The 21,916-nt window shown below is 37.8% G+C and overlaps 2 protein-coding genes across 5 annotated transcripts; both read right to left on the bottom strand.

Moving 5' to 3' along the window:
* Positions 1-482: 482 nt before the first annotated feature.
* Positions 483-11,677, bottom strand: LOC104094284 (mediator of RNA polymerase II transcription subunit 33A-like). Its single transcript, XM_009600190.4, has 12 exons — positions 11,215-11,677; positions 10,397-10,507; positions 8,412-8,759; positions 7,921-8,240; positions 7,753-7,844; positions 7,026-7,362; positions 6,432-6,642; positions 5,387-5,501; positions 4,111-4,272; positions 3,028-3,685; positions 2,413-2,619; positions 483-1,951 (listed from the first exon to the last, which is right to left on the bottom strand). The coding sequence occupies exons 1-12, from the start codon at positions 11,502-11,504 to the stop codon at positions 819-821; spliced, it is 3,984 nt and encodes a 1,327-aa protein (XP_009598485.1). The 5' UTR covers positions 11,505-11,677; the 3' UTR covers positions 483-818.
* Positions 11,678-12,661: 984 nt separating this feature from the next.
* Positions 12,662-17,000, bottom strand: LOC104094283 (RNA exonuclease 4). 4 transcript variants are annotated; one of them, XR_011412200.1, is made up of 8 exons: positions 16,513-16,761; positions 15,887-16,038; positions 15,658-15,791; positions 15,330-15,547; positions 15,035-15,241; positions 13,555-13,635; positions 12,863-13,284; positions 12,662-12,819 (listed from the first exon to the last, which is right to left on the bottom strand). XR_011412200.1 is itself a non-coding variant. In XM_009600188.4 (8 exons), exons 2-8 carry the CDS (start codon positions 16,557-16,559, stop codon positions 13,050-13,052), a joined length of 1,074 nt encoding a protein of 357 aa, XP_009598483.1. In that variant the 5' UTR covers positions 16,560-16,572; positions 16,797-17,000; the 3' UTR covers positions 12,662-13,049. The 4 variants fall into 4 exon arrangements, 3 of the variants coding, with proteins under 3 accessions (XP_009598483.1, XP_009598482.1, XP_070044626.1); XM_009600188.4 differs by adding an exon at positions 16,797-17,000 and having other exon boundaries at positions 12,662-13,284; positions 16,513-16,572; XM_009600187.4 differs by having other exon boundaries at positions 12,662-13,284; positions 16,513-16,572; positions 16,655-16,792.
* Positions 17,001-21,916: the final 4,916 nt, after the last annotated feature.

Genomic DNA, 21,916 nt, shown 5'->3' with positions numbered 1-21,916 from the left:
ACTTGACCCAATTATACTTTTGGTTTTGACCCAAATCTTAATGTTTTATTCGATCCACCAAGGAGAAGAGTAGATCGAACTAAATCAAGATTCTCCCATCTAGCCCAGAACTGAACTAGCGTTATTGTCGGCCACGTCATCTTGGGTCTCGTACTAAATGAATTTTCTTGACAAAATAAGGCCTTGATTAGTTCAACTTAATTCCATTCTAATAAAAAGATTAACTGCTTAACACGAACTTTAGTGAAATATCATAAAATACATATATCTGAGACAGATTGCCAACTAATACTCCCACATGGTACCAACACAAGTAAAATAGCAACAACAACAACAATATACCCAATATATTTTCACAAGTGGGGTCTGAGAAGGGTAGTATATACGCAATCCTTACTCTTACCTTGTGAAGGTAGAGAGACTGTTTGCGAAAGACCCTCGACTCAATACAATAAAATAAAATCACATCAGCGACAGAGAACTACAACAAACAAAATAGTAATAAAACGAAGCAAGGAGAACCTCGGGTAAGATAACACTAGTGCTACTAAACATAAGGAACACAAGGATAACACTAGTACTACAGCTAGGGAAGGAACACAAGTAAAATAGCAAAGTTCAAAAAAAAAAAGAATTCCTACTCATATGAGCAAGAGGTTTCAATAATTTGGTTTCTATGCTCATCTACATGGTATATGTACAAAATCAAAACTTGTACAAAAGCTAAAGCTCCTCTGATGATCTGAGAGGCAATGGTACAGGCAAGTCTCTCGCTTGAGTACAAACTATTGTAGGAGTAACATTAACTGAACCCCAACTCATCTAACAAAGTTGAAACCACCTTCTATAATCATTTCCGCAGCCGTGCCCATTGCGCCAATACCACTACTACCCAAAAGAGCCAATGCTAATTCCTCCTCATTCCACTGTTTCAAACCCATACTTAGCCTCTTCAGAACATCTACATCCACCTCTAGCATCCAGCCTGGTGTGGATCCCACCATCAAGCTGACGAACCCTGAAACATAAGCCTTCCAGGTAGCTTTGTTGCAACCGAGGGATATTTTCCCATCTAGGGCACTGGCAAGGAACTCCAAGTGTGCCCCAAGAATACTTGATCGATGCTGGGATGCAGGTGATGATGAATCCACTCCCCATGCAAATGTTCCAGAGAGCACTGCAAAGTAAGCGAGGGCATAACCCCCCAGCATTGCAACTAGCCCTCCTGACATCCCACCACTGGGCTCCGACCCATGTGCTGATATGAACCAAGATGGCAAGGTTTCTTTAATCAATGATTGAACCAAAGCTACACCACCTGTGATCCAAACTAATGAAGCACCCAGTGAAGCTGCAAGCTTAACACGAGTCATTGCTGCAGCAAGAGAAACCTGACCATACCTCATACCATATTTACTTTTCTTTCGTTTCTCCAATTTCTCAGCAGGTAATCCACTACTTGCGATATCTCTGACAAAATGCATCAAAAGGGAGACGACTTCCTCGGTCATAAACATGGCATTTCGGACAGCTCTATGGATGCGTAAGTAGAGTATACCAGGGGCAACAGGAGAGATGCCACCAGAAAAATGAGAGCCAAAACCATGACCAAGAAGTGCACCTACCCCGCCGTTGCTTGCGATACAAGATGTAGTTAGACCTAGTGTAGCTGCAAAGCACATTCTAAGCAGTTGAACCACTGCATCGCTATTGTGGTGGAACACGGTCCGGGATGCAGAGAAAACAAGAAAGTCACTCCACCGCTTCACTTTTTGGGCCCATAGTGCAACCATGACAGGCATGCAGGGCCAAGGACAAGCTGTAGCCAAGTTACTCAAGGCTGGGCTTATCAGGTTCAGAAAGCGGTCAGTTGATCTATCAAGTTTGTATGTAATGGTGAGGCTCACAAGGGCAGCCAGGGGCAAAGGAAGGGTAGCTGGAGAATTTCCACCTACAAACAGAAAAGCATAAGCTAGACATGCAGAAAGAGATGAATGAACAGTTAAAACCCGAAACAGATGGACAGGATATGTATGAAAGTCCAGGTGAGTATAGCAAAGCTTTTGAATCCATCAATGATAGAGACCGGTTTTACATGCATCAATGATTGGGAGGTCAATCTTAGCACCAACAAGTTAGTTTAGCTGGCATAACTTGGTTCTCTAAAAGTACAGGGATCAAACCCTATTATCTCCACCTCCCACATGTGATAGCAAGAGAGAGAGAGAGAGAGAAGACATTTCCACCCTCCCATGGAGAAATTATCACCAGAGATAACTGGTATATCCAGTAGGTGCCAAATCAATAGGTATGGGGAAAAGATTGTACTTAAACGAGAAGCAGGAAGCAGGTTTCTTACGCCACACTTTAGACCTTGAGAATGTAATCGCTTCAACTTAGATAAGTGCTTACCTACAGTGAGACTTGGGACATTCACACCTGTTGCAGCTAAAATTTTCTTTATCTGTTGCTCCACTGTTGCTAAATTTGCAGCTGGGCTTGGCCAGTCAGTTCCATTCATAGAAGCAAGCTTCCAGATACCCCGTGTCACTTCAGCTGAAAAGTAGCTTACGATGGTTGCCAAAGACGCTGGGAGAAAGTCTGCCAGATCCTTAAGACCTGAGATTGGGAAAATGCATCTGTCAAATACTAAAACATACAATTCATTGACTTAAACAGAGAACCAGCAAAATCACAAGTTAAGAAATACATGTTAGTTTCATTTTTCTTTCTTTTGTTTCCTCTCTTTTGAGTGAGAATGTGTGTCTTGGACAGGTAAAGGGGAGGTGGGTAGGATGGGGATATGATATATCTCCCATCAACACTTTATGCCTCCAGATGAAAGTGGAGGTCTGACTATCCATTTTTATTTGATGTAGAGTTACCATCGTAGCATTGCACAATACGTCTCTTATATCTGATAATTGGTCTTAAAAGCTACATCTCTCTTTCTGTCTTGAAAGTGTCCTTGCATGCTCGGCTGTCTAGTATATTAAACAAGTGCTCCTGAAGGCTAGATTCTCTAACCTGTGGCTAGTTCACGTGGTGACAATCTACCATGAGCACATGCAGTGAGAGCAGCATCAAGCACAAAAGGAACAGCTTCCAGAATATCCCATGCAGGCAGCTTAAGGTGGAGAAATACATCTTCATTTCCAGGCCCGGATGAGCTACTGCTTCCAGAAGTAGTTGGTGCCAGAGACTGACCAGTTCTATTTATCTTTCTGAACATGAAGTTCAGCAGTGCTTCAACAATCTGGTGAACAGGAGTTCCAGGGAGAAGACCTGAGAGAGGTGAACCAATGCATGCTTGATGTTGCCTGTACCACAGTTTTAATTTTGGAAAAGAATCCATAAATATGGGTTCTCCAGATAATGGACTTGAAAGTCTAGACAGCCGCTTGATTTTGCTTTGATCTTTCTGCAGATCATCAGAGGATGCCAACTGGGAGTTGCGCACCAGCAAAAGGTATTCAGGAGTTAGACGGGATCCCACTGGAACAACATCCATAACATTCTCACGGGGCGGCTGATCAAACCTCCACAACTTCAGCAGAAGAGTAAATGCGTTCGAGAAGATGTCATGTGAAGAAATTTCTTCAGACATTACAATCCATGTCACATTGGGTGCACACGAACCAAAGGCCTCACAAATTGGCATCAATGCACCAGCAAGCTGTGGAACCTGGAAAATGCAACGCATAGACATTAGTACAAAATGAACAGCCTGGTTTTCTCCATCCTAATCTTATGACAGCTGCTAACCCTGGGTACTTTATTTCAGGCTTCAAGGCCCTCAAAGGTACATAAAAGACGGTACTTTATTTCAGGCTTCATTTGTGGCATGGCTAAAGTTTCCAATATTTGTACAGGCCCCTGATTGCATACAGATATATTTTTCCAAATTTATTTGTGATACCATCAAATTTTCATGAAGTGTACACAGAAGAATTCATTTCTGAACATTTGTCATCAGGTTTCAAGGATGAGTGGCCATGCAACTGTAAGCTAGACTCTCTGCTTTTTAATGTGATTTTCAGCCACACAAGCAACATAGGTGACATTTAAAGTAAATTATAACAAGATAGGTGAAGCTGAAGTTCAACGTACCAATCCATGCAGAGAAAAAATCTGAACACAATCAATAGATGACACTCCAATGAGAAGAACATTCAGGAATCGAGCATAGCCAATCAAATGGCTTTCAGTTCCAGAATAATTAGCAGGAACAGGAGGCGAAAGCAACCTGGTGATGAACAAAACAGTATGTTCCTGCAAACATGCAGATGAAACACAGAGGAAATGAGTCTGTCGACATAGAAATGGCAATTTTGATAATGACTTAGCGGAAACCAACTTCTAATACAAGTACACTATTATCTAATTTCTTTGGCAGCTCAAATTAAAGTAATGTGCCCTAAATTACTGAGGCAGAGTATCTTAAGGTAGTCTTCGAGGGAAAAAAATCACTCTTCCAAAGTGAGTCATTTTCCGTGTTGGCTTAAGGGGTTTTCCTTTCGTAACTCCAGATCTATTTTCTTCCTTCTCGTCGTCCATCAATCTTCATTGTCACCACCTGCTAGGCTGCTACCGTTCCGCCCCTTGTTCTACAAGTCATACGAGCCGCCAACCAGCGGGTAGTGTCTTGCCTTCTCCAATCCTAGTTGCATACACACCAGATACATTCTTTTTCTTATAGCCTGTTTAGCCAAAGCTTCTTTTGAGGTAAAAGTGCTTTTTTTTGGGTCAAAAGTGCTTTTTTTCTAAAATTAAGGTGTTTGGCCAAGCTTTTGGAGGGAAAAAAAGTGCTTTTGAGGAGAAGCATGAGCAGTTTTTGAGAAGCAGAAAAAAGTAGCTTCTCTCGGAAAGCACTTTTTTGAAAAGTACTTTTGAGAAAAATACACTTAGAAGCACTTTTTAAAAGCTTGGCCAAACACTAATTGCTACTCAAAAGAACTTTTCAAACTAAGTAGCCAAACACAAATTGCTTCTCATCAAAAGTACTTTTTTTGAAAAACACTTTTGAGAAAAACACTTCTCAAAATAAGCTGATTTTAGAAGCTTGGCCAAACAGGCTATTAGTCTCACTAAACCAACTGCCAACAGTGGAAGGGGGAAACTAAGCCGTTTCTTCATCTCTTGATGTTAATGGGATTTGAAAATGGTGTCCAGGTGAGGCCTCTAGGCTTTGGTCTAGTGGTAAGAGTGCAGCGCGTGATGAGTGGATTAGAAGCATGCTAGGGCTTCGAACCCTGCTGCATATAGAAAGAAAGTTTTCATAAATAATTTAGACTCTAGAGGTTTTGAACAAAGAGAGTTTTGAGGTTCAACTACCTAAAATAGTAAAATACACCCCACTTTATCTAGAGAGAAAGGCAAGTATTACCTGTATATTCCAACCACGAGCAAGAGAGGCACCACAGAGAATAGTAGCAGCAGAAATCTTGTCATCATCCGAGCCATTGACGGCAATGTCATATATTTTCTCTATTTCTGCTAAACTTCCATCAAATCCATGAGCTTAATTTCAGTTCCATACCACTGTATAAATTTCGAAAAAGAAGATCTGATATACCTGGCTTCAGGAGAGAAAAGGTTTTAACTGAAGACCAGGCAGTTGCTAGGAAAAATAAGGGAAGATTTTGATTGCACAACTGCATTTTCCAATTTTAGACTACTAACATGCCATACCCTCGGAGATATAGACTGATTAAACTGAAAGCCGAATTACTAACCCTTAAACCAGATCTATTGCCCAATTTACTGCACTTTTAAGAGATTTTTTTCTAGTAAAATAATCCAAAGTTAGAGCAAATATGAGATTGACCCTTCAAGGGAATTTCTTTTTTAGTAGTTAATTCACCATAATTTTCTTTTCCATTATAGTTGGTTTGCCATCCAATCTTCATCACTCCCTCTCTACCATGTTCTTCATTACTATCTTCTTTCCACCTACTCAAAATTAGCATAAAAACTCATCTGCCTTCTGCCATTAGAGCCCATGAAATTCCTTTTTAATAAAATCTTTTAATTTCTGCCAATCTGGCCTATTTCCCATAACCTCTCCAACCATTCCCGAACTCTAGTAGGCTGAGCATTTTTTATAACTTCTGGAACTTTATTATTTAGTCATATTAATTCAGATTCTGATCCACTACGGCCCGTTTTATAAGCCAGCTTGGATGGAATACTTCATGTTGAAGGCCTATCTTTATTTCAGTCGGAGAGTATCGTTTTGTGAGTAGTTATATGTGCATCAGTTCTCTTATCTTTATCTTTTCACGCTCTCAACATGTTTGAAAACTCCAACTAGGAAACATGAACCAGTGGCACTATGTAGAATATTACTATTCGAAGCAAGTGTTCCGGGCAGAAGATAACGAGCAAATTAGGAGACAAGGAAAACTTTCTAATTGACAACTCAGTTGTACCTTGATGCTGGCGTTGATACCAAAGAACTGACCATTGGAGGAGTTAAGGGAGACCCCTTCATCAATGATGACCAGCCAGGCATTTGGGCCGAGACACTACGAGGCACTTGATCACATCTACCTTTTACATATCCGGGCCACAAATAAGCAGACGTGTCCAAAATGCTTCTGGCAATGCAAGCTTCCACAATCAAGTGCCGCAGGTTTCCAGCTACAAATTGTTAGAGATTAGCATAAAAACATACATCAGTAGTCTGACATACTAGTGCATAGAAGCGAAGTAACAGATGCACCATCAATCAAGTTAAGTTTTCCAATCATACCATTCGAACGCAATCACCCATCAAAAATAAATAAATAAATAAATATAACAAAAAAAGGGAAGAAACAGGAAAATAACATAAATACTCAACTGAGGACAAAAGGCAAAATTGAGAGTTTCATCTAACTTACCATTGACATGGATGAAGATGAGGCAAACTTGATTAGCAATTTCGTCAAAGTAACAGTATAAAGCAAGTTAAACCACATGGGACAACTAATACAAGACAGACGCACTGAAATTTCTTGCAGTTCAATAAAGAGATAACTCACCGCAATTGACAGGCATGTCATTTAAGCTCATTCCCTCAAAATAGCCACTCCCAACACGTAAACCTGAAAGGAATATCATTGCTTTTGCGGCAGCTTGATTCGCCAATGGAGCAGCAGGCAATGGTGGGGTCAACAAGCCTTCATAATCGACAAGTTGCTGAAGGCTAGATAGCAAGTCTTGGTGACGCTTTCTGGAGGACTCTTTAGTTTGATTGGTAGAGCTACAATTCCTTTCCTCCTCTTCAATAAGATTCGCTATTGCTAGTGGTGTAATCGACAACAACAAGCATAAGCAAGTATCTAGGCGAGGTACAGGTCCCTCACTTGGATCCCTTTCCTACATTGACCAAAAGCGGTTAGAAGATTCCAATAATGAAACCAAAAGCAAATCCAGCTCCCCCTCTCCCCCACCCAACCCACCCACAACAGTGACAAACACACAGCATCATACATATTTCCAGAACCTTCTACAGAAAGAAATGCAATGGTTCAATAATAAAGCAACCCTAAATTCAGCTTTAGCTAATGCATTGATTTACTTTCCAGAATTTAAACTTGAATTGTTCCCTGCAATATCACATTGGAAGCATAGTTTCCCAATTTGTTTTTTTTGGAGACTGGTAACATGTTTCCCTATAATTTTGCCCAAAGGGAAATAAAGGAAGGAAAGAAAGCTAAGATAAGACAACTTAACAATGGATGGAAGGGACTCATCATGAATTCTTACTCTATTAACTAGCCTTAGGGCCGCAATCCATAATCCAAGAAAAGTGTCCTGCCAGGTTGTAGAGTTAACTGCTTGCAGAGCCTTCACTAGACCTGCAATACAACTTCAGTTTAGCAATGTAATTTAGAGCAGGTTAAACTCACTAACAACTTAGAGTACTATGTATACCGGTGAGTGTTTCAGCAGCACTTGTAGCTGCTACTTGTGACCCGTCGATGGTGTCCTCTAGAAAGAGATCGATGGGAAGCCACAGCACTGATGGACTAGCACCATGACACTGATCTGCAGAAGATGCAAGCGAACCAGACGCCACTACAGCATGAAACTTTTTCTGTGAGCTTGTTTTGCGCTTTCTAGAGAGGACTACATGATTATTGGATGTTAACTGCAGCAAAGCCTCCGGAGAAATATTCTTAGAGTTTCTTAAAGCTGATGAGTTTGACACGAGAAGTCTTAAATTCTGGGTAAAAGATTCCCAATGTTCGGGCCTAAAGAAAAAATAAAACATGAACAATGAGCCACTGCTATATCAATTTGTATTTATTCATTGCTTAACCAAACAGTGAAAAAAGGCAACCGGTAATATGCAAACTTGTGTGAGGGGTACTGTCACTATTAACAAAAGCAGCAGTTGAGAAAATAAAGCTATATGATCTTACATGTTCTTGCGTGCCAAATAAAGGATCGCAGAAGTCACTTTATCTCGAAAAAATTCACCAATTATTTCAATAGCCATAACTGTGTTCATTTTACATAATCCTTCATGCTTTTCTGTTCTTCCCCCAGCAAAAGCATCATGATTATTCAATTCCATGTCTTGAGATGTAATAGGCCACCTGGACTTCTTTTCAGCCGTCAGTTCCATCACTCCCTCATCATCAAGGGACGCATCAAGTAACTCCCATACAATAGCAAAAACAAATTCAACCATAATTAGACCACTTTCAGATCCTTGAAGTCCAAATATCTGGTAAAGATGTAATGTATCATTTATTGCTTCCATGATCCTGCAAATTTATTCACATTTATTAACTGTTGATACTAAATTAGTTGACTGCATTTGCACTAGTTCAAACAAATTCAAAATAAATTGGCAATTCTGAGTCAATACACTTTTCATTTATATGGATATCTTATGATCTCTGGGGTACTAAAGACAGGAAAATTCCCGGACCATAAAGTGAGAAAAAATAATTATAGTTCCTATGAGTTCCACTTATATCATTTTCACTAGAATAATGATCATCTGAACTTTGCTAGATGGAATTTAAAAAATCCTCATCTTGGAAAGGGGTGCTCAGCAGGCGAACAATTGAATATATATAAACAATAAAAATTACGGGAAAAGGAAGCTAAGTTGCTCGGACACGGGTTCGGGTGTCTGACACGGGGGGTGCGGATCTAGAGGTCGGATCCTTCGAAATGTAAAATCTAAGATTCGGAGATGCGGATCCTGGTATGGATACGGGTGCGGGGATCCGGGTAAAAATAATTCAAAAAAATAAAAATATAAAATATAAAAATATCTCTAAATTATGAAAAAAATTGTGGAATACTTACCTATAGCTTGTAAAGTGTGAATTTTTTTTTTTAATTCTCAAGTTGTAGGCATGATTTCTTGATTTTATTCCATTCTCGGATTCTCCTAATGGTTAACTTTTTTTATAGTTACCTTCATATACAGTTAAATATTAATTTTATAATTTAGATTAGATCTCTAATTATTATTATAAAAATCAGAGTTAGTGTGTGTCAAGCTTTCACTACAAAGGGTACAATAGTATTAAATATAATAATATCCAAATAAAGTCAAAATCTTGCACTTTCCCAAATTCTCGAATGCTCCGTCTTCCCCAATCTCAATTGATATTCTCTGCTGCTCTTTCTGCTCGATCAAGAGGAGAAGCACTGAAGCAGAAAGTAAAGGATCCATTTCCAAGATAAGGTAAGCCATTTTCTTTAAATTTACCCTAGTTTGGGTTCTGATCTCGGGAATTAAATTGTATCTCGTCTCGAATTTTTTCACCCGTCATGGTCAAAGTACCCAAAATCTTTTGACCAGATCCGGTACGGATCCCATACCCACACCCACATCAGTGTCGTGTCGACACGGGGGCGACACCTAAACTGCCCCGTCAGAGCAACTTAGGAAAGAAGAGCCCCTTAAATAATGATTTTTTTGGAATTAGAATCTCAATTAATATTTTCCTGAAAAAGAAGTGATACTCTGGCCTCCGGGGCGGTCAAAAATTGGAATGTTATCTACTGACGTTGTCAACTTAATTAGGTGGACAAAGTGTCCAAGGAAAGGAAGACCAAAAACCTACTTTAACTCAAAAGTAAATAAATGTACGCTTTCCTTTTTCACCCCAATTACCTTTCCACCTTCTCCAAGCCCACCATCTAACCAGAAAATCTAAACAAATTAATAAATGAATTCCCATCTTGCGGTAGTCCACGGTGTCAACTCAAATGCTATATCACATCAATGTTTTTTAAAGCTAAGATTAAACTTAATAAAATGCAGATGAAGTATTAATGACCAACATGCATAAATACTCGTCTGAAGTAATAAAGGATATGAACAAACAAAATGCTGCTATGTGAAATGAACTGAAGAGAGGATACAAGAAACGAGGTGTACTTTTGATAATTTGGACCATTAATCAGAGATGCCAATGAGAATGCATATCTTTTTAGAAGTTCCATATAGAGCCTGTACGCCACTGGATAGCTCCTTCGAGCAGGGATCACTCTGCAAAGAGGAAAAAAGGAAAAAAAGCGTGAACAAAAAACAAAGACTAAAAATCCATTAACCAATCACCACACCTCAATCACAAACTAGTTAGAGTTGGCTATACGAATCTTCTATATCTATCATGTTCTATAACAGCCAATTTCACTTTTTTTGTAACTGAGAAATCCATTGTTCATAGCCTTGAAAATTGGTGGATAATGGACTCACCCCTCTACCCTTCTCCACTTAAATATAATACTTGGTTCACGGATTCAAACTCGTAATCTACCAAAGCCCTAGGGGCAATAGTATACAAGCCAATTTCATTACAATACGAAACATCACGAGAAACTAATAAAGATAAATGCATTTCTTAAACTGTATGACCACCTCATCTAAATTATCATTAGGAATAGGACACTTTTTTTAATCTAATTACGTATGTCTCAACATTCATCTACGTGGCGGGGGCTCATTCTTTTCTATTAGTACAAGCTCATGAAAATACTTTCTATTACTGCGTAGTTGTTAGAATTTAACCTAGAAACTATATCGAATAGGTTATCACCTCAGCTAAAAGCTTAAACTTTAAAATTAGAGTTGAACATTTTGTTTAATTATATTAACCGCCTGAATAGGTCGGGTATATAAACTTTAGTTCTATAGCAATCAAGCCACTTAATAACATTGATTGGTAATCTCGAATAAATGGCAAGTAAGCTAACCTGGTGGAAAGAAGAGCGAGAACGAACATAGGAGGGACAACACGAAGGGTCAAAGCTTTCTCTAGAAACTTCCAAGCAATAGGAACGTTATTAGCCCAACAGATATGAGAAACGAGAAGGTTGGCGACGTCGGTGGAAGGCATGGAGAGTCCAGCAGAGTTAAGGTTGGAAGAAAGTTGGATGGCCCACATCAAAGGGTCGGTGCCTTTCTGCTGAGCCGACTTGGTCAGTTCCATCACTCCGTCCCATAGGTTTGATTGTATTTGTACAGAGGACACCATAGCTGCCATGGCGATTTACTTAGTGTTTAAGCTTTAGATCTGAAAATCTTCTTCTCTCATGTCATGAATAGTAGAGCTGTTCAAAATTTGGACTAATGGGGAAAGAAGTTTCCAAGTGTTGGCTCTTTCGTTCTGTGTAGGGGAAGACTTGGTAATATAATTGAGTCAGTTTTGAAGGCTTTTGCTTCTTTGATTTTTCTCTTTTGACCCCTATTACACTTTGCTGACCCACCTATCGTTTTCAAAAAAATTGCCCAAATATTTGAGTAAAAAATACTACTCCGGTTTCTAGATCATTGCGGGATATTGAACAAAATATTTTTTTAAGTTTGGTCTTAGAGCTATAAAAAGATGTTTGTGTGAATTTAGTTTTGTATTTCCTCTTTTTAACTGTTCAACCTTTAAAGTAACTTTAGTTAATTGTGAAGAAGTTCTAATTATTTTATGGCGAGATACTTGTTTAGTTTGATGCCTTAAAATAGTTTGTGCAGTCAGATATTTGGAATCGTCCCGGCTCTTACATGTGAAAAGTGTAGGATCAGTCCGAGGACGAATTGAGAAAAGGACTTTATGGTCCATTATTAGGGGTGGAAGTTATGTGCACTAACGCAACGCTGTATAATATATTTAAATAATTAGGTTACTTAATTAGTAATTGTAAGTAATTCTATTTAATATTAATAGGTAATTTAGGAAAAATAATAAGTAAGATGCTATAACATGTTAAGTTGGAACAATGTATACAAAATTCATTATGTTATTACAGTATGTAACTTAAATCTTTAGGGGGGGAGAGGATAAAGTCAAAATCTAGGTTTAATCATATGAATTCAATAACGTACCCATTTTTAGGAGTTTCAGCATCTTTTTCAAAGTGTGGATTCTCAGCTAGATTGTGGTCACCCAACTACATTGCAACTTTCTAGCACAAGCTATGACTTCTTTAAAACCTATACTGAAGTGCTCATATTATATTACTAGTAGAACTTTACACTCCATGGGGTCCATTGAAATTGCAAACAAGATATTGCATGAAAAATTTACACTAATCCAATTAGATAATAATCTCTCTAATCACTCAATCCATTCGAAATTGGTTTCTTAATTAGCTGTCAACATTTGCTGCATATGTACTTTCCTACTAACACATTATAGAGACCGTAAAATTGCAATAACAAAATCCAGTAATTCTATTTCCTTTGAATTAAAGCTGAAGTATCAAACTAGAAGAATCCCCCAAGGATGAAATTATGGCAAATAAGGTATAACTTTTACCAAGGAAAAACATATAGTTCTACTCATTGACACTTCAGTAAGTAAAAACCTTCTGCAGCAGCCTCCTAATTAAATGTAAATCCACAATAAACCTTAGCGCAGTGTCATTATCTATAAATGCACAAAAATCTTCCCCCTTGCCTCTAGATTTCCAAGGTAGCTTTTGAATAACAGCCTTCCCAATCAAGGGAGCAAGTCATTTTCTTGAAAAGATAAAATGCCAACCTCAGATCAGATGTATAGTTAATAACTGGATTCATCAGTAAGGAGAGAGCATCATCATCGCCTTTGCACTGCTTCCCGAGAATCAAGGCACCAACACCTGTAGTTTGGTGTCATTTTCTCGTGTGTCATGGATTTCCATGGATCAGAGATACTGTAAAAGCTTGGGGATGAATTTGGTACCCTCGTGGTCTCTTCCATCGGGTGGTCTTGTGAGCGGATCCTCTTATACAGCCGCATGACAGACACAGAATCTTGGTAAGGATCATGGAAACCAACTTGGATATCGTATCTGTTGGGTGAAAACTATCAGTCAGCATAGCACAGAAGTGGAGAGATAGTATTAAGAACAGTTGAAGCAAATAACTACGAAGCAACCAACTCTGCACAGAAATGCCTACTCAAGCTTCTAGTAACCAACAGTAACAGAACATTTTCTTCACTAGCAGAGGGCTGTCAAAGTACAACCGCGGAATGGGAATATAATGCATAAACTTGACCAACAAATATATAAGAGAAGATAAAACCAAGTAAAAAACATAACAGTAAGCAAGTAACTTGCCCTAGATAAGTCTTGGTTAAATATTTGAGAGAGTGGCTGACAAAGTTGGTCTTCATCAGGGGGCGGTACGTTGCGGTATCTCTGCATAGAACAAAAGCAAGACATGAATATTTCGAACCATGGATACGGGAATGAATCTTGTGCAGAAACGATATCCAAGGCAGGCAGATAGTTTTTCCATATACCCAACTTACTTGACAGACAAATCCGGAGAACGTGAACAATTGATAATCCTTAATTTTATCTTCATTTCTTATGTTTGAATTTCTTAAAACGGAGTGCAAGAGAAATCAACACAAGCTGCAATGGGAGCTGTAGTACATGCTCGCAGATCAAGTTTCCATAACCAGGGATCAAGGGAGATTTAAATGAACAAATTTATTGTGTTCCGACCTTGAACAAATAAATTCATATTTTACTATCTCCCAATGTCTTGAATTGCTTCTTACAGGTTTCACCGACATAAAAGTGAAACATAAGTTACCATCGACACTGATGCACATTAAGCAGTTCTGAGTGATTCTGACAAAAAAAAATGAAATTAACAAGGAATATAATGGGAAAATAATGGTAGCAGTTTAATTGAGAAGCAAACTCTTTAGGAAGAGCAACAATTTTTATTGGTGGAAGTGAATGAATTAGGCCAGAAGTAACAAAAAGACCTAACAAGTATAGCTCCAAGTATTACCTTACTTTCATTCAATAGACAAAAATCTCTCAATATTACAAATCTAGGAAAGAGTGTTATACTCTCTCTCGTGGGCCAATACAGTTATAATGAAAAGAGCTATTATATTTAGATACAAATTCATGCTATGATGGTGCTGGACATAATTCTTGATATTGAAGTCCTGATATAACCAAATTCTGCATAAAAGTAACTAAAGATTCTAACTCATTGAAAATGTGGGAATTCAAAACCGGTCCTAGTAGAGGAGGCGGGAATTCATCTTCTGGGCGGTTAATGGTATATGGAGTGGAGCACATATTTGGATGACCCCAGCAGGTGGAAGGATTAGAGTATCAGCATTTGGATAGGAGGAATGCCCAAAGAAACTAAAGGGGTGGAATTATATAGAAAATTGTAGGTAGAACAAAGAGGGCCATTTTGGCTCACTTAAAGAAGTAAATAAAATGTATGTGGCAATTGGCAAGCCTCGGAAAAATACTAGGCTTCTTGTACCTGATTAATGAGTTAATAGGTCTATCTCAGGAACAAATCTACTTTGACCTAAGCATAAATGTTCCACCCCAATAGTCAACTATAACCTATTTTCTTTGTCTTTTTTAATAGCGGTGTTGTAGGTACCCTTAAAAGAGCATCTTATGACGAAATTATGAATAATTTAATCATTCGTGTTTATGCATGGCAGTGAATGGCGTAATACACATAATATAGGACAAGCCCATGATTTGGACATAATACAGGAGATAAGGTTCCGACAAGATGATTCTCAAAGAAAATCAAAAATGAAACTACCTCAGAAGACGATCAGGATAATCCATCGCCAAGCAATCTAGGTGATGCGCAAGGTTATGGCCCACAAGTACGTTTGCTCTTCCACCATTCAATCTTGCTCTAGAAATTGACTCTCCATTGTAAAGAATCTGCAGAATTCTCTGCCGGACTTCATTCAGAGGCATGGCATCTCGTAGATTCTCCTCTGTTATACCAGTAATTTCATACCTGACACACAATGATGAGGAATATGAAAAGGTATAGTGCCAAAAATGTAAACCAGCACAATAAATAGGTATGTATTGCCAACAGATACCTATAATTAGTAACAGGTAACTGAGGTAGAACGTAAGTGTGGAAAATAAGCCTCTCATCTTCGTCCACAAGGCATACTCTTGCGCAATAATCTAGTGATCCATCACTTCCACATCCAACCATTTCACAATCTATGGCAACTGCTTCCTGACTTCTTATGCTGCTATTTCCACTACTTATATCAATTTCATATTCTGAATTAAGCATCTCCACTGTGTCCTGCATCAATTTAATATAACAATTCAAGCAACTAAAATATACATTTGGTGTATCCTAAATGTAACTGATTCTTGTGAAAGCATCGAGGGAGAGAAACTTCATCAACTTACAATGGGCCGAGGAGTGGTTAGATGACACATTTCTTTATGCTCGTTAAGAGAGTCTACGCTGTCACAGATTTTCAGACACAAAATGCAGCCTCTTTCTGCATAGATGCTTGAACAACTCACTTTGGACAGAGGACCTAAAATGTTAAAGAGCAAAAGGGAAATGAGGAAGGACAGCAGAAGAGAGCAGTTGTACTTAAAGAACATTCCTAGTCTTAGCACAATGACTGACCAGCAATGTGCTCCCTTAGTGATTCAAACGATTTGCAATGCTTGTTACACACACCACACTTAGGGTCATGAACCGAATGATTAGAGGTTTTCATATGTTCAATAAGATGCTCCTTCTTGTTATACTGCTTGTAACAAGCTGAACACTTGTGCCTGGTAACACATAACAAGAACATAAGCAAACACAACCTTCAGCAAATGAAATCGAGATGCTATACCCCTACATAGAACACCTTAGTTTAGCTGTTGACAGATCATCTTTTTACTCCACCTCTCCACAAAGAAATCAGCATATAATGGTGGACGCATCTAACTTAGTGAATTATTTCTTTGAATCCTTTTTCTCAAAATAAAATTTATATATTTAGGAAATATATAAAATAGGAATTAACTTATATATTGTTAAGATTTTTCACAACCTTATAAGTGACTTGATCATATAAATATCAGTGCACAAAACTTAAAGACTTGTAGAAAAAACTACTAGGAGTATATAGTACCAACTTTTACAATATATGAACAAATTAATTAAAGAAACAAAAAGCTCAAATATCTCCAAATAATGAAGTCTTGCGGGTCGTCAAATATGATTTCGTACATTGCTTCGTGTAGAGAGTTGCAAATTACCTTGTGGTGTTGAGGGTTTGAACAGCAACTTCGTAGGGCTGCTCCATAGAATGAACTCCGCTGAAAATGATAGAGTGAAATTAAAGCAAATACAAAATGCGGGTGCAAAAATGGAGATGTATTCAGGGTCCATTAGGATTACAGTGATGCTGCTTCAGCATTTCAAAACCCTCTTCGGTTTCTTCACTCAAAGTAGTGCTAAATTGAGCAAATGCATTGCAGGGGTCCCTCAACAAGTTAATGAAAAAGTAGAACCTTCAACTTTATTTCCGGTCATTACGCACCTCAATAAATTTGTTTTTTTTGGTGCGTTTACTGCTCCAGTAACCGTATTGGATTCCGACTATAGCTAGGTTTGCACTGCATAATTAGAGAAATTTTTTCATACTCAAATCTCGAATACAAGAACTATGAAGCTGCTACTTCCCTGCACCACATGCTTTGGTGTGCTCGATAACAAATTAACTTCCTCTACCCCTAATTTGGTCAACAAGATTGTAATGAGAAAATATTTACTTTGTCAAAATATATAGTTATATACTGTTTTTTTTATTTTTAAATTCAAACTTCTTACTTTTAATTATTTATTTTAATTTTTAAAATAAAATCTATATATTTAAAAATTATATAGAAAAAATATAAGTCTAAATAATTCAAAATATCTAATAGTATATAAAATATTACGGTCAAAAAATAACTTCTTTGACTCTCAAAATTGAAAAGGGAGGAGTATTATTTAGGAAGGTAGAAGTTCTGCTCCTCGCATAATATTAAACCAAGAGGAGGAGAGACTGAGAGAGACTTAATTGCATTAAAATAATTGAGAGCAGGTAAACTTAGTTGTCCATAAATAGGTCCACAATATGAAGGGCCTTGATGGACTATAAGATAACCAAAATTGAAAATAATGTAACTATCTAATAAGTTCCTCACAAAAAGAAGAAAGAAAATAGAAGTACATGTTGGAACATATTGCTTTAGTCGATAATAATAACAACATATATTATATTATACTATAAAGTGTTAATTGGACCAAAATCAACATATAAAGTATTGTAGGATTGTGTAAATTTACCTTCTATAATGATATTAATCATGATAAATCAATATGTTTTGATATAAATATTGAAGGCGAGTAAGTTTTTTGCATTCATTAAAGATCCATTTAATGCAATAAAATTTTACTGTCACAATATTTTCGATTATACTCATGGGGATGATAGCAAATTTAACTTGTTCTACGTTTTCAATCACTTAACTTTACGAGTGATCTTGCACTTTTTGTATTTGTTGAAGCGTATCTTATACCTTCCTTAAAACACAAGCCTTTTTTTGTTCAAATTCAGCGAATAATTTTGATCGTGATGATCTCTCTCAATGTTTTTCCTCTCTCATCTTGATTTCCCCTCCGGGCTTCCTTGGCCTTTCTCATTATTTCTCTTCGTCTATCTTGTTCTTATAATTTAAAACACAATAAGAAAAGCAAAAAAAATTATAACTTACCGAGAATTTTGGCCGAAAATTAAAAATTAATTTTCCCTTTTTTTCCTCCATCATTTTTCATTTCATGAAAATTTTCCATGGTTGAAGTAACGCCTTTCAAAGTCTTTCAGACGCTTTCAACTCTTGATGTTTCGGCAACTCTTTTTTTGGAATGTGTATAACCTTATATGCTCAATATAGTAATACTTTGCTCGGGTTGATATTATATACACTTTGAAAAGTCATATAGATTCACAAAATATAAGTGTGTAATTGAAAAATTAGGACAAACGCAAAAAAAAATTATCAATTATATCTCATAAAGCCTCCTTATAATTGGATTTGTTTATAATTACACAGTTTAAGACCGTTTGTATGGTCAGTAATTACTTGATTAACATGAAATTGAGTGTACTTGAGTTATCCAATTCAAGAAAAAATAAAAAATGATTATAGCTATATGGTGTCATTACAAGGTGACTTTTTAAATTATTTTTAGCTTTAAAAAAATATATTATTCTTATTACACTTTTTTATTTTTATTTCAAATATATGGAAGATGGTTAAAAATAATTTCATGTTTTACTTGCTTTATATTCTATTCATTACTATAAAATGTTTATTCTAGAAATTTTTCCAAACTCATATCTATCTTTTATTTGTTATGTAAAGAATGCAAAAATCTCATTTAACCGATTGACCTTTTGGTGTTCCTTGCTTCACCTATTAAATAAGTCAAGTAATTCCAATTAATTAAAGTTCTCTTTTGGATTCAAACTTTTGAACACAATCTAGATTTATGTTAATTTCACGTATGAACTATATTAACAGTCACTATTATTATTTTCTAGCTTTGCTTGATGATATATTGTATATAATTATGCACTATTAAATCAACCAAAAAATATCTATAAATGAGTCTTCTTAAAATATAAAATTAGTGTATACGGTTAAAACCGAGACCACTCGATTTTACTATTTGACCGAGACCGGAAGGTTGCATAGAAGGACGGCGTCGTAACGGAACAGACTAAACCACGAGGATAAGGTACCGACTTCAGAATCGAGGTACATGTCGACATCGAGGCTAGTAGCGATCGAAGCCAAATGAGACAGACATCGAGCAAGAACGAAGATAGCACAATAACAGAAAGGCGAGATATCCGTGACTGGTCGAGGATCATGGCGTAAATCTAGGAACGAATCAAATCAGAAACGGTTAATTAGCTAGTTATGGGATTTCCTTCTGTAATTAGAATTATACCATAAGTGGAATTTCTCTACTATTTAAGTAGGGGTTATAATCATTTGTAAGACACATTATTCACAGATATCAAGGCAATATAATTCTCTTTCTCGTTTATACTATTGTTCATCAGCTTGTTATATTTTAATTGTTCTTACATTAACCAGTTCGAGGATATCCAAACTCGAGGGCTGAGTTCCGTTCTAACACTGGTTTGCTTTACTTTGCAGTTCATTTCTGTTATTAATCTCCATAATTATCAATTGGTACTAAGTGAAATTTGAAAACACATAAATTTGAAATTACAAAAAAAAAAAAGTGAACAAAAAACTTTTTTTTGTGCAGGGTGGGAGGCGGGTGGTGCAGAAAAAAAAAACAAAAATTTGAAAATTTCAAAAAAAAAAAAAACTTTTTTGTGCGGGGGTGGGGGGGCAGTGGGGTGGGGTGGTGCAGAAAAACGAAAAAAACAGAAATTTGAAATTACAAAAAAAAAAAGTAAGAAAAACTTTTTTTTTGCGGGGAAGGGGGGTAAGGTGGGCGGTGACGGAAAAAAAATTTTTTGGAGAGAGGGGTGGGGTTAGGTGGGTGGGTGTGAGGGTGGGGTGGGTGAGGGTGGATAAGGTTGATAAGGAGTTTTGGAAAATGTTTTCCCTTCTCTTGATAAGGAAAATATTTTCGGAAAAGGTTTTCCAAAATATTTAAACCAACCATACATGGAAAAATTGGAAAATATTCTCCTTCATACCAAACACACTCTAATTGTTATCCAATTTTAAGGGTAAACAGTTTGGCGCCCACCGTGGGGCCAAAGATAATAATAGTGATTACGTAATACTGATTCCGATAACACACATTGCATTACACTTGTTCTTGTAAGAAACTTTATTTTCAGGATAAACGTGTCAAACTCACAAGCAACGCCTACACATGGTGACAACGGCCTCAGATTTCATGGGGAAAATGACAATATAGTCGCCCCAGGGATCGAGATGCCTCAGGCTGACCTTGAGGGAGCACCAATTATAAATTCCGTCGATGTCAGTTCACACATCGCCCTAAATGCAAATTTGGGTGTTGATTTCGAAGGTAGCGTACGCAGGGAAGTTCGATCAGGTGGTCGAGGTACGCAAAGCGGAGAAGATGGTGGAGTTAGCCTCCAATTGATTTTTGAAATGTTACAGGCTCAACAAACCGTTATAGCACAACTACAAATCAGCACCGAACACCGAGTAGGATCGAACCAGAAGTCGTCCACATGACCAAGCATGTGCCGGAAAGGTCAAACGCTAACGAATCGGGGACTGACCTCGTCGTTATGAAAATGCTCAAGGATCTCACTAAAAGGATTGAACCGGGAGAAAAGAAAATTGAGTCAAATGACAAGAAAGTAGAGACATACAACTCCCGGGTTGACCAAATACTGGGGGCACCGCCGATTCTAAAGGATATGGATTCAAAGAAATTCGTACAGAAACCTTTCCCTCCAAGTGCGACTCCGAAACACATTCCGAAGAAATTCTGAATGCCAAAAATTCTTAAGTACAGTGGGACCACCGACCCTAATGAGCATGTCACTTCTTATACATACACAATAAAAGGAAATGACTTGGAAGACGATGAGATTGAATCTGTTCTACTTAAGAAATTTGGAGAAGCCTTATCGAAAGGAGCAATGATATGGAACCACAATTTGCTGCCTAATTCCATCGATTCCTTCGCCATGCTTGCAGACTCCTTCGTAAAGGCACATGCCGGAGCAATAAAGGTTGCGACTAGGAAGTCGGACCTCTTCAAGGTGAAACAAAAAGACAACGAAATGTTGAGAGAATTCGTATCTCGATTCCAGATGGAACGCATGGAACTACCACTGGTCACAAACGATTGGGCTTTTCAAGCCTTTACTCAAGGTTTGAACGAACGAAGTTCGGTGGCATCACCACAGCTAAAGCAAATTTTAATTGAATATCCAGCGATAACCTAGGCCGATGTACATAATCGATACCAGTCAAAGATCAGGGTCGAAGATGATCAATTAGGGACCCTTTTCCGGTTTCGTTTATCCAAACAGGCCCATCGGTAGAACTCAAAGGGATATCGACAGAGAACCCCGATCGAACAGATATCGGTACCAACCATACAATGCATATCGAAGAAATAGTAGCCCATGATGCAATCACATCCGAAATGATTGAAGGAACGATCGAGGACAGACCTCTCGAGGGATCATGAGCAAAAGCGGCTTCGATAAACATGTAGATCCCACAGAAGCACCATGATTATTATAATACAACTTCATCATCGACGCATCAGGTATTGTATCAGCCATTAGGAGAATCAAAGATACTAGATGGCCCAGACCCCTACAAACCGATCCATCCCAAAGAAACCCCAATCAAATATGCAAATACCACGGTACACATGGTCATAGAACCGAAGACTGCAGACAACTAAGGGAGGAGGTGGCCCGTCTATTCAATGAGGGTCACCTTCGAGAATTCTTGAGCGACCGAGCTAAAAACCATTTCAGAGACATGGATGCAAACAGGAAAAACGAGCAGGAAGAACCACAGCATGTGATTTATATGATCGTTGGTGGGGTCGATATTCAACAAGGGCTCATGTTCAAACGCACTAAAGTATCAATCACTAGGGAAAAACAAACTCGAGACTATGTGC

Source organism: Nicotiana tomentosiformis, chromosome 1 (genome assembly GCF_000390325.3).
Source record: "Nicotiana tomentosiformis chromosome 1, ASM39032v3, whole genome shotgun sequence".
NCBI lineage: Eukaryota > Viridiplantae > Streptophyta > Magnoliopsida > Solanales > Solanaceae > Nicotiana > Nicotiana tomentosiformis.
The sequence above is the reverse complement of the archived record's forward strand: the minus strand, read 5'-3'. Positions and strand labels throughout refer to the sequence as shown.